The sequence below is a fragment of the Jaculus jaculus genome, chromosome 8 (genome assembly GCF_020740685.1).
Source record: "Jaculus jaculus isolate mJacJac1 chromosome 8, mJacJac1.mat.Y.cur, whole genome shotgun sequence".
NCBI lineage: Eukaryota > Metazoa > Chordata > Mammalia > Rodentia > Dipodidae > Jaculus > Jaculus jaculus.
The window spans coordinates 3,232,374-3,245,478 of record NC_059109.1 but is presented as its reverse complement, the minus strand read 5'-3'; the positions used below and the strand labels follow the sequence as shown (position 1 = coordinate 3,245,478).

The 13,105-nt window shown below is 55.8% G+C and overlaps 1 protein-coding gene across 5 annotated transcripts in view; it reads left to right on the top strand.

The window, feature by feature from the left end:
* Grm4 (glutamate metabotropic receptor 4) overlaps positions 1–13,105 on the top strand; it is a 102,465-nt gene that overhangs the window by 73,988 nt on the left and 15,372 nt on the right. For all 5 annotated transcript variants that reach the window (XM_045157662.1, XM_045157663.1, XM_045157664.1 and 2 more), the window contains exons 5-6: positions 290–444; positions 2,305–2,445. In XM_045157662.1, coding sequence (XP_045013597.1) covers positions 290–444; positions 2,305–2,445 — 296 coding nt within the window. The remainder of the gene's footprint in view (positions 1–289; positions 445–2,304; positions 2,446–13,105) is intronic.

Here is a 13,105-nt window from a genome sequence, read left to right as displayed (position 1 = left end):
GCCCGAGTGAGATGTGGGGCAGGGATGGCTCTGGGGAGGCAGATGTGGTCTTTGCAGGGACAGATGAGGACACAGGACAGGCTTGGGCCAGACCGGCAGCTATGGACCTGTGGGTAGGTATGGCCAGGAGACGGGAACCACAGGTCTGAGGGTTCAGGCGCCGAGGCAGCTCTGAGCACGGGCAGGAATGCGGGCTCAGAGACAGGCACGGGCTGTGAGGGAGCCATCCCGTGGGAGGGCAGCTGGGAGGCCAGACACGCATGGGCTAGGCTGGTGTGTGTCCCCACAGGCGGGTGCTGGAGGCGGCACGCAGGGCCAACCAGACGGGCCACTTCTTCTGGATGGGCTCTGACAGCTGGGGCTCCAAGAGTGCCCCTGTGCTGCGCCTGGAGGAGGTGGCCGAGGGTGCTGTCACCATACTCCCAAAGAGGATGTCAGTGCGAGGTAGGCCTGCCAGGTCCAGATAGCAGGACTGTCCCCCGCCCCTGCCTGTGTGACCATCCCACACTGTTCTTACTCTCCCTCCTCCGCGTCCTTCCTCTCCTGCTCCCTGTCTGCTCGCACCTCGTCTCGCCTCCTTGGCCCATAGCTCCTGCATGCAGAGGTCTCTCAGCTCACACCCTACGCAGAACAGGATTACCTTCACTTCTCAGATCCATGCGTTGTGGTCCAAGTGGGAGACTCAGTGACAAAGGAGTGTCACTCACTGGTCCAGTCCCACCGCATCCCATTTGGGACCCTTGCCCTTGCCTGGAGAGTCCTCTGTCCGAGAGGGAAGGAGTAGTCTGGGTATGGCAGGCTCAGGAGGCCCAGTGGTGTTGGGTGGGCTGCTCTGTGCCATACCCCTTCCTCCAGGGCGAAGGTCACAGTCACCTTGGGCAGGAGCAAAAGGGCTGTGGTCAGCACCATGCAGGGTTTGAGGCGTGAAGTTCCCGTCAAGGTCTGCTTGGTGGGGACCCACAGCCCCGTAGCCTTCTCGTCTGCTCTCTGTGCCTGGTGGAACAAGGGGCCCCTCCATAACGCTTCCCAGGACTGGGGCCTGGCAAGGGAGGGACTGCCAAGGTCACACGTCACTGTCCTCTCTTCACGGAGCCAGAGCCTGCAGAATAGAAGGTTCCAGAGAACACAGAACAACAATGGCAGTTGGCCCCTGGATGTGACACATAGATGCCGCCCTGGTCAGCAGCCTTGTTTGGCCTCCATCAATACTGAGTGACCCAGGTCTCCTGATGGAATGGTGCAGTCTGCACTGAGGGTAGACCTGGGACTTGAAGCCAAGACGTAACCCTTTTCTTTGGGGAGGTAGCTCAGTTGGTAAAGTGTTTGCTTTGTAATCCCGAGGACCTGGGTTCTTCAGAACCCACATAGCGTGGGGTGCACACTAGGAATCTCGACACTTGGGAGGCGGAGGTATCCCTGGGCCTTGGTGATCAACAAGTTTAGCCTATTTGGTGAGTCCTGGGGGAAAAAAAAGGTATTCCTGAGGAACATCTGACATTGTCCTCTGGCCGTCACACACCTGCACACCTGCATCTACACACATAGGTCTCCACACACATGCATGCACACCTGCATCCACACCCAGATATGCATCCACACACATGCAAAAGAAAGAAAACCAAGTATTTTCTGTGGGACATTGGAGAAGCTTTGAGGAGAGCGGCTCACATCTGTGTACACTTGGTTGTCACAGTTAGAGGGTGGTACTCCTGACAAGGCATGTTGTTGAACCCCACAAGTTAACAGGCCGCTCCTTCACAGCAAAGACTTCCCCATCCTAGAGTGTCCGTGTTGGCAAGGCTGAGAAGCCCCGCGGCCGGCAGGACCCCATCCTCCTCCATGCCACTTTACGCCTGGAGTGCTGACGGCTTTCGCTTGGAGGGCATCTGTGCTAGAGGGCCCTGCTTACCGGTAGTGCCAGCCCTGGGCAGGGTCTCTTCGTAGGAGCAGACCTGAGTATCTTATGACGTGTGATGGAGCCGAGGGCACGTGTCAGCGTTAGGGATAGAGTCTCGCGAGAACCTAGGTCCTGGATTTGGGTGTGCCCTGGGCAAACCTCAGGCCAGATCTCTTCTCCCGGTGTGCCCAGGCTGGACGTGAGCTGGGGAAACCGCAAAGCTTGCTCCTCTACCATAAGGGCATCGGCCGTAGACTGCGCACCCTCCCCTGGGCCTTAACCCTGCTCTTTGCATTTTTGAGCGGCACCATAGTGCTCCACGTTTTGATCACAGGAGGCCCCTCCTGAGTCTGTGGGGAGGTGGGGAAAGGGGGGAGCGAGGACCTGACGGCCCGGTTTCCTGCCAGGTTTCGACCGCTACTTCTCCAGTCGCACGCTGGACAACAACCGGCGCAACATCTGGTTTGCTGAGTTCTGGGAAGACAACTTCCACTGCAAGCTGAGCCGCCACGCGCTCAAGAAGGGCAGCCACGTCAAGAAGTGCACCAGTGAGCATGCGCGGCGGGCGCGGTCTGCGGGCGGGGCGGGGCCTCTGGCGGGGGCGGGGCCTCTGGCGGGGGCGGGGCCTCGGGGAGGGGCGGGGCTTGGGCGAGCCGAGCTGGGGCGGCTTAGGGGTGGTACAGGGGCCTGGGCCCTGGCGGGCATGCATGTGCACGGGAGTGGGGTGGTGAGGTCCTGGGGGCCTCACGGGGTCGGTGCTACCTCCAGCCGGGGCGTAGAAACCACTGTCTCCTGCAGACACTGTCTCAACGCCCGGGGGTCGGGCCTCAGAACTCTCTGGGGTTCCCCGAGCCTGACCCGTGCCCGCTGCGGGCAGCACTGCCACCTCTCAGGCCGGGGGGGGGGGCTCCCCCGTCACTCCACAGCGTAGGCTGCCTTGTAGGACCGCCTGGCTGTCTTCTAGGCCCGGGGCATCTGACGGAGAACAAAGAGAATGCGCTCGGAGTTTGTATTCTAATAGAGAGACCTACGATCAACAAGATAAATAAATCATGGATGTGTCAGAAGAGGGATTGTGCAGTAGAGACAAGGCCTCCAGGAGCAGAAACTGGAGTGCTGTGGGGGTGGGCAGCCGCCACTCAGTGGCCAGCAGCTCCCTCCCTGCACAGGGCAGTGGCCTGAGCCCCAGAGGAGGCCCGCGGGGAGTCACTCAAGGGACCCATCTTTCCAGAGATGCCAGGTGCCATTTGAACCCAAGCCTGAGCTCTGGGCCCTCAGCCTGGAAGTAGTCATCTCTCTTCAGATACCTTTGAACGTGGGTCCTGTGTGCTCCCGGTCTTCACAGCAGGACCCCTCAGTGACATGAGGGCCTCTGGGCACCTCACCAAGGATGAGTTACTCTGTGTCCTTCAGAGTGGCTCTAGGCAGCTTTGGCAGATAGCCACAGCCAGGACATTGATGCATGGAATCTTTGGCAGATAGGGTCCCCTCAGGGCCACAGGAGGGAGCTAGATGGGCAGGGGCGGGAAGGGGGCGTGGTCAGGGAGGAGTATGCTGCCCTCTAGTGGCTATAGTGACCTGCAGCCACTGGACCCTGGGTATCTCCTGGGGATCTAGACAGCTGGCAGCCCAAGCGGATTTGCCTGATTTGCAGAGTGAGTGCGGCAGGCCAGTGTGCTAGGGGACAGTGTGTGTGACCGACGGTGGTGGGTCTTGCGTGTGTGTGTTATGTGGAGGCTGTGGACCTCGTGTAGATCGTCTACATCCTAGGCTAGTCTGGAACTTGCAGCGATCCTCCTACCTCAGCCACCGTAGCACTGGCATGACAGGCAAACTATGCCATGCCCAGCACGCCAGAGTTCTTCAAAAGTGCCTACGTGTTTGTGTGGGCATAGCAGTCTGGGTCTCTGTGGCTCAGTGGCGGGGGGGAGCATGATAGGAGGAGAGTGCCAGGGGTTGGCACAGGCAGATGGACACCAGGAGACTTGGAGGGGCGGCGCCTGACAGAGGACTGCCCACCTCCGTGGATAGCTGTGCGGCCATGGCCAGCAGAGCCTGGCCAGAAGACGGAGCCCTGAGCCCTGAGCCTCTCGCTTCTTTCAGCCCCCCCGAACTCTTTGTTGTTGGTGTTAGAAATAGGGTCTCATGTAGCTCAGGCTGGCCTTGAAGTTCATGAGTAGCCAAGGATGACCTTGAACTTCGGATCCTCCTGCCCCTGCCTCTCAAGTGCTGGGACTGCAGACATGCGCCACTGTGCTTGGTTTATGCAGTGCTGGGAGCAAATGCAGGGCTCGATGCATGCTGGGTAACCAGTCCACCAACTAAACTCCATCCTCAGTCCAGACCCGTCTTTTGTTCTCAGCCAGCCCAGGCAGCCTGGAGTGTCAGGGGGCTTGAGTCCCCACCTCCCCACGGTTTAGAACCCTGCTCCCAGCAGCTCTGCCCCTTGCTGACGGACTCCAGGGTGGCTTCTGCCGGTTTCTGCCCCATGGCCCCACTGGCCACTGCACCAGGTCTCTCAGGGAACAAAGGCCATTCCTGTAGCTCTCTCTCTCTCTCTTTCGAGGTAGGGTCTCACTCTAGCCCAGGCTGACCTGGCATTTACTATGTATTCTCAGGGTGGCCTCAAACTCATGGTGATCCTCCTACCTCTGCCTCCCGAGTGCTGGGATTTAAGGTGTGCAACCCCCCACACCACACTTGGTTTTCCTCTTTTTTATTTTTAATTTTTGTTTTTTCGAGGTAGGGTCTCACTCTAGCTCAGAGTGACCTGGAATTCACTATGTAGTTTCAGTCTGGCCTCAAACTCACAACAATCCTCCCACCTCTGCCTTCCAAATGCTGGGATTAAAGGCGTGTGCCACCATGCCCAGCTCTTTTTTTAAAAAATATTTTATTTATTTATTTGACAGAGAGAGAAAGAGGAAGATAGATAGAAAGAATGGGCACATCAGGGCCTCTAGCCATTGCAAAGGGATTCCAGTCACATATGTCACCTTGTGCATCTGGCTTACATGGGTACTGAGGAATCAAACCCGGGTCCTTAGGCTTTGCAGGCAAGCACCTTAACCACTAAGCAAGCAATCTCTCCAACCCTGTAATCCTCTCATGCTTTGCCAAGTCTATACCTTCCCATTCCTGATGATAGGACTGATGAGCTGCTGACAGGGTGGGAAAGGCCATTTCATGCTGAGGTCCTCTGGCGGTAAGTTGGTTTCCCCAGAGAGGTGGGTGTATTTGGGAAGGGTTACAGGAACGAGGCGAGGAAGCAGCGAGCGAGGGACACTGGGGACAGAGAAGCCAGTTGCTGTCATCCCCCAGGGGTGTGAGGAGCTGGGTTTAGTGGTGGGGTGCTGACTGTGTTGCCTGAGATGTGGCGAGGATGACAGGATGGGGCTGTGTGGACACAGGCAGGCAGAGCTCCAGTGGAACCCACATTTCTCCCAGACTGCGGCTGTGGGAGCTTGCAGACCCACGTGCGAATCCCGCTGCCGCCACTTGCTGGCCGTGTGACCTTGGGCAGGCTCCTCAGCTGCGCCGTCTGTAATGGGACTCTTGTCGCCACACTCGGCGGCCCTGCCTCTCAGCTTCCTCGAGATGAGGGCAGCTGACCTGCAGGCTGGGCTCGCAGATGGCCCACGTACCACCCACGCCAAGTGAGATGGGTCACCGTGAGGGGTGTCCCCGCGGTTGTCAGCCCCTGGAGGACAGTACTGCCACCTGCCGCCTCCGTGCCCAGCCCCTCCAGCCCCTCCCAGGAGCACAGCAAGCAGGGAATTAAAGTCATAAACAAAGCAGATGTGGCATCCGTCTTTTTGACAGCACTGCCAGCCAGGTGATGACTGAGCGGAGGAAGGCTGGGTTTATGAGGAGATAGGAAAAATGTACTGTTGCCTGTTCCCAGGGGCTGGGAGCCCGGAGAGGGATGGAGGTCAGGCTGGTGGAGGCTATTCAAGGAGATGCCAGTCACCTGTTGTGCTAGCCACAGTCACAACCAGAAAGCAGGACAATCCCATTAGCTAATATTTAAATGGTGGTCCATTGTCAACTTTGTCCTTGGGTTTTGTGGCTCATTTTTATAACAGTCCATTTTACAGATGAAGACAGTGAAGTTCAGAGAGGTTAAAGACTTGCCCAAGGTCGTGCCCAGAGTAACTGGCAAAGCTGGGATTTGAACCTGGGGTCATCTGACTCCGGAGATATCCTGTCTCTGGCTTTCCTGGCCTTTATTTGAAGGGTGGTCCCGCCTCCAAGCTCCCAGAGGCCCTGGGGTGGGCTCCTGCCTGGCAGCGCTGGGGAGTGGTGAGGAGGCTGCTGGAGCCCAGTAATAGACAGACGAAGGTAAACGCTGGGCGGGGCGGGGGGGGGGTCGGCCTGTACTGTGCTGCGGGTCTTTCACGTCTTTGTTTCTGGTGGAGGAGATAAAGCCACTGGCAAGATGCGGGAGAGGATGGTGGGGCACGTTGATGTTCTGACTGTCCTACCCACTCTGCTGGGGAAGGAGGCCGGTGGGGGCAGATTGGTAGACGGGGTAGGCCGGCACTGTGACCTGGGCGGGAGCAGCGTGGCAGTGGTGCCCAGGGGTTAGGCTCTTGGCTTTTTTTTTTATTTTGTGTTTTTTTTCCAGGTAGGGTCTTGCTGTAGCCCCGGCTGACCTGGAATTCACTATGTAGCCTCAGGGTGGCCTCGAACTCACAGTGGTCCCCCTACCTATCTGCCTCTCGAGTGCTGGGATTGGCATTTTCAATGTGGCTATGGATTTTATTTTATTTATTTATTTGAGTGAGAATGAGAGAAAGAGGCAAATAGAGAGAATGGGCATGCCAGGGTCTCTAGCCATTGCAAAGGAACCCTAGACATGTGCACCACCTTGTGCATCTGGCTTTATGTGGGTACTGGGGAATTGAACTCAGGTCCTTAGGCTTTCCAAGCAAGCACCTTAACCACTGAGCCATCTTCAGCCTCCAGTTTTTTCGAGGTAGTGTCTCACTCTAGCCCAGGCTGACCAGTGGCCTTGAACTCATAGCAATCCTCCTACCTCTGCCTCCTGAGTGCTGGGGATCCCAGATTTTATTTGCCTGTGTATACAGGTATGTGGGTGTTCCAGGGTCTCTTGCCATTGCATGTGAATGCCAGACACGTGCTACTTATTATTTTATTTTATTTTGAGGCAAGCCCAACAGACTGTTTTTTTTTTTTAAGACACACACACACACACACACACACACACACACACACACAGAGAGAATTGGTACACCAGGGCCTTCAGCTACTGTAATTTTTGAACTCCAGATGTGTGTGCCACTTGGTGGGCATGTGCGACCTTGTGCATGTATCATCTTGTGCATCTGGGTTATGTGGGTTCTGGGGAGTTGAACATGGGTCCTTAGGTTTCACAGCCAAGCATCTTAACCGCTAAGCTGTCTCTTCATCCCCACTTGCTGCTTTTTGTGTCTGGATTTATGTTGGTGTGTGGTTTTACCTGGGTATGTGGCTTTACCTAGGTGTCTGGGGAATTTAACCCATGCCAAAAAGTTTTGCAAGCAAGTGCCTTTAACCACTGAGCCATCTCCTTGGTCTTGTGGCTGTGGAGTTAGCTAAATTTGGTGAAATCTGGCAGAAAAACAGGGATGGTGCTAAGGTTCTTGGTCTGAGCGGGAGGTAGAGAAAACGCGGGCTGGGAGGAGAGGCAGGGGCATGGTCTAAGAGGGCGGGGAGATGCCAGGCCAGGGCACTGGTGCTGGCGGAGAGCTCTGGCATTGAGTATGAGAGAAGAGGTGTAAGGACGGAGGTGTGGGCACTGTTGGGGGTAGGGAGAGGAGAAGGCCTGTAAGAGTGAGTGGGAGAAAAAGGATGACCTCACAGTGGTGTGACGTCACAGGAAGACGGGGTGGTGTGACGTCACAGGAAGACGGGGTGGTGTGACGTCACAGGAAGACGGGGTGGTGTGACGTCACAGGAAGATGGGGTGGGCACTGGCTTCAGCCAGCTGGGGTTCCCAGTGATCTCGAGAGAGATGGGTGCAGAACCCACACTGGAGGGAGAAAGAACATGCGTGCATGATGAGGGCTTTAGCCGGGCCACACATAGCTCATGGTTGGCAAAACTGCTCAAGCCCAGAGCTAACTCCAGTGCCCCCAGCCTGGCCTCCCTGCCAGGGAGTCGTCACCTGATCTGGGCCAAGGCTCAGGGCACTGATCATTTTGGGGTTGAGGACCGGCCTTTCCCAGGAGGTGGTCATTGCAGTGCCGGACGTGGCCTCTGCTGTCTTTGATTGTCCCACGTGCCAGCTGCACTTCAGACAATGCCCGTGTGTTCAGGGGTACTAAGCAACAGGCCCAGCCAGGGCCCATGGGGCAGCCACATGGTCCCACCAGAACAGGCGCTCATGCCCTCCTTCTCTGGGGCACAGGGACATTTACTGGGGTTTGAGAAGTCATTTTGATACCTCCAGGAGAGACACCGCCCATGGCAGACCCCACACCCTGTTCTCCACTGCTGTGACCGTCCGCAGCAGCGGGCCGCCATGCGTGCTGGTCCTTCAGCTTCTCTTGTGTCCTCTGACACGTGTGCTGTGGCCTGCACATGTCCACACTCACACAGGAACACACACACACACACCAAATAAATAAATGAATAAAGTGAAAAAGATAAACTGGGCATGGTGGCGTACGCCTTTAATCCCAGCACTCTGGAGGCAGAGGTAGGAAGATTACCGTGAGTTCAAGGCCACCCTGAGCGTACAGACTGCATTCCAGGTCAGCCTGAGCTAGAGTGAGACTCTACTTTGAAAAACCAAAATAACAATAAAACAACAATAATGATAATAACCTGAGAGGAACTGAAGGCCCAGCCTCCCTAGTTACTCCCCCCCCCTCAGACTCAATACCTTCCCCCAACATGGTGACCACCTCTGTCCCAACAATTCTCATCCCCCAAACACTGGATGCAGCATGTAGGAGGCCGGGAGGGAGTGGCTGAGTGTGGTGGGCAGAGCTGGGGATGAAGGAGAGATGGCTGAGCCGCTCAGAGTTGGGGAGGTGGCTTGGGACTTTAAGAGGAGGGGCCCACAGCACTCGGGAGGCAGAGACTAGGAGGAATGCTTTAAGTTCAAGGCCTGCCTGGGACTCCAGAGTGAATTCCAGGTCAGTCTGGGATAGAGTGAGACCCAACCTCGAAAAAAGCAACAAACACACAAAACACCTGAAATCCCCAATCCAAAACAATACCTGCCCCCTCTGCCTTGTTGGCACCTAACTGTGGTGCTGCCCAGCGTTAAAGGCTACAGGGGTTTTGGCCCGTTGTTGTGCCGGGTTAAGTGTGTGGCTGTGTACGTACTAGATGTGTGTTTACACAGATGGCCGGGGCTGAGCCCGTGTGTGTGTGTGTGTGTGTGTGTGTGTGTGTGTGTGTGTGTGTCTCACATGCATGGGTGTGTGAGTGTGTGTGCGTCTGGGGCTGACCGAGGATGCTCGCTTGTGCGTGCAGGAGTCCAGCGCCTGGCTGGGCGGTGCGTGGGGGAGGGAGGGAACAAGGACCGATTATTTCAACCTTGAAAACTCATTCCCATTACAATTTACAACCCAGCGACAGAGGCTGCCTTCACCTCAGTAACCACCTCTACCGCTTGGGGCTTTAAGAGAGAAAAACCTCCCGAAGGTCCCCGGCTGCCTGTTACCCATGGCTGAGCCAAACACATCTCTGCTTCCTGGTGCCCCGGGACACAATTAGGATGTCTTCACACCATTGCTGCTGTCACCTGGTCATGCACTTAGGATTTATCTCCTCCAGCAGCTCTCAGACCTGGTGTCTTGTCTCCTCGCACAGCTGTGGGCCCCTGCCTGGGCCTGGAGCCCCACCCATCAGTGAGAGGGACCCTGACCCTGCCTCCATGGCCACCTCTTTTCTCCAGACAGGAAGTCCTTGTTGCTGCTCTAGGCCTGCCTGGTCAGGCAAGGAGATAGGACCTAGGTCCTGTGTGGACACCTGGAGCAAGGATGCCTTTTTTTAAAAAAAAAAATTTATTATATTTTTGTTTTATTTTTATTTATTTATTTGAGAGAGACAGACACAGAGAGAAGAAGGCAGATATATATATATAGAGAGAATGGGAGCATCCGGGCCTCCAGCCACTGCAAATGAACTCAAGATGCTTGCGCCCCCTTATGCATCTGGCTAATGTGGGTCCTGGAATTGAGCCTCGAACCCGTATCCTTAGGCTACACAGGCAAGTGCTTAACTGCTAAGCCATCTCTCCAGCCCATTATTGTTATTTTTAAGGCAGGGTCTTACTCTATCTAGGCCAGGCTAACCTAGAACTCACTCTGTAGACTGAGCTGGCATCAGACTCATGGCAATCCTCCTGTCTCAGCCTCCTAAGTGCTGGGGCTTAATTACATGAGTCACCAAGCCTGGCTTTTTATTTAGAGCAAAATTTGGGTGCAGACCCCTTCCCCCATGGGTGCCCACTTTGATCTGTCACCATTATTGCCTCCTGAGGGGTGCTTGGTGTAGAGCCCAAGGTTGGAGAGAGAGTAGGAACGAAAGAGAGAGAGAGAGAGAAAGAGAGAGAGAGAGAGAGAGAGAGACATATTCTTGGCCTGACATTCCCTTCATAAGGCACCTGGGGAGGCATGGGGAAGGGTCTGCAGGAGTCCATGCCAGCCTCCTACATCTCTAGCTGGGCAGTCAGTCGGGTGGGCTGGGCTGAGGGCTCTTCTGAGGCTCCTAGAGCCCAGGTGGACGTGGGCGGCACGAGGTTTCTGTGAGAGGGGTCCTGAGAGCCTGGGGCAGGAGAGGTTCGGGCACCTTAGATGGGAGTGTCTCCCCAGAGGGGCAGCGGCCTCTGACTTCCAGAGAGCCTTGGTTCAGGGGGAGCTGCCTCCTCTGCCCAGGCGGTCCCCTGCTGCATGTAACTGACCTGTCAGGGGAGCCCTGAGCAGAGATGGCATGGGAGCTGTGGGAAAGTGGTGGTACGGGGTGCTGGGGTGGGGTACAGGCTGCTATCCTGAGTGGAGTCCTGGCTCGAGGACAGGCTTTCGGGGGACTTTGCCTCTCAGCCCCCCTATTGCCTTTTGGGGACAGGATTGCTTTTGCTCTTTCCTTCCTAGCTCTCAGCGCCCTGCGATCAGAGGCCTTGGACCAGAAGGCAGGATGGGGAAGGGGAGAATTTGTGTCCCACGTTCAACCCAGCCGCTTTTGTCTTGGCCTAGAAATGATATCCCCGGTTAGCAAAGTGGACAGCCAGGCTCAGATGCTACCCTGGGCTAAGTTGGCCGGGGAGAGCTGGCTGGCTGGTTCTGGCCATACTGTCACCCAGGGGCTCTGCCTGCCTGGGTGACTGGGCCTTGCCTCCCCTGCCCTCTCTTTTCTCATCTGTGAAACGACACTTCAGGCAGACATTTGCCTGGTGGTGTTGATATCCAAGTGGTCTGTAATGTCCACTCCTAGTGAGCTCTACATCTACTTGATAACCCACGAACACCTACCTGCACAAGGTTAAGGATGGGTTTTCTCCTGGCCAACAGGACCAGCCAAAGTGGTCAGGGCAGCAGGGCATCGTTCACTGTTCTTCCTGGGCCGAGGGGATCGGATGGCAGGGCCACCCCAGGAAGGGCCAGTCAGCGACTGCACCCCTCTGTCTGCTTCTGAGGGTGGCCCTAGTGCTCACCCAGCCCAGCTGAGCCCCACCCGTGGGGCTGGCACTCTGGGGAATGAGCTGTCTCTGTGGCTTGTGCCCTCCTGCGGCCCCTAAGCACGGGCTGGGGTCGAGGAGCTGAGGTCAGTGCTTTTGCTCAGCCTTGCAACGGGGGCTGTGCAGGCATGGTGGTACACACGTGTCATCCCAGCCCTGGGGAGGTGCAGACTGGCATCCCTGGGGTTGGCTGGCCAGCCTCTCTAACCTAATCAGGCAAGTGCCAGGCCAATGAGAGACCCCGTCTCAAAAATGGTGGGTGACAAAGAAAGAAAGAAAAGCAAAAAGCCAGGCGTGGAGGTGCATGCCTTTAATCCCAGTACTCAGGAGGCAGAGGTAGGAGGATCGCTGTGAGTTCAAGGCCATCCTGAGACTACATAGTGAATTCCAGGTCAGCCTGGGCTAGAGTGAGACCCTACCTTGAAAAACCAAAATAAATAAGTAAATAAAGTAAGTAAATAAATTTTAAAAAGGTGGATAAAGGGCTGGAGAGATGGCTTAGCAGTTAAGGCGCTTGTCTGAGAAGCCTAAGAACCCATGTTCAACTCTTCAGATCCCATGTAAGCCAGATGCACAAAGTGACACAAGTGTCTGGAGTTATAGTGTCTGGAGGCTCTAGCATGGCAATTCTCTCTCTCTGTCACTCTCTCTCTTCTCTCTTGCTTTTACGCTCACATAGGAAAAGGCTAGTCTGTAGGGCTTGCCTTAAAAAAATAAAAATAATAAAAAATAATAAAAATGGATGGAGCCTGAGGAACAACACACACACACACACACACACACACACACACACACACACACAGAGGTGGCCTTGAGTGGCCACAGGTTCTCCGAGGGCTCTGTGCTTGTCACCCTTTCCCGCTGTCTTGCTGTCACTTGTGGGCTTTCAGGCCGTCTTCCAAGCTTTTTTTTTTTTTTTTTTTTTAATATTTTTTGTTCATTTTTATTTACTTATTTGAGAGTGACAGAGAGAGAGGAAGAGAAAGAGGCAGATAGAGAATGGGCATGTCAGGGCCTCCAGCCATTGCAAACGAACTCCAGATGCGTGCACCCCTTGTGCATCTGGCTAACATGGGTCCTGGGGAATCGAGCCTCAAACCAGGGTCCTTAGGCTTCACAGGCAAGCGCTCAACCACTAAGCCATCTCTCCAGCCCTTCTAAGCTTTTTTGCTCATGTCCTTTCCCACCAGCGTCTGAGGACAGGTGTGGGGCAGGGTAGCCTTGCCTGGCTTTCCTGCGCATGCCCCGTCTCTCCGTCTTGGCGGCGGAGTTAATCACTCGCACCACAGCGCGGCGAGACCCCCTGAGCCCATCCGTGTGGCGCTCAGCACGCAGCAGGTGCTCACCACGCTCTGGAAGCTGCTTTTCATTCTCATCACTGTCACCCGGGCCTGGCCGAGAGCCACTGCTTCCAGAAAGACCTCCTGACCGTTCCATCCAGGAGCCACTTCAGAAGCCTCCAATCTGGCCACTTGTACCCCGATGAAGCAGGCTGTGTGCCTTACCTCCCTGTA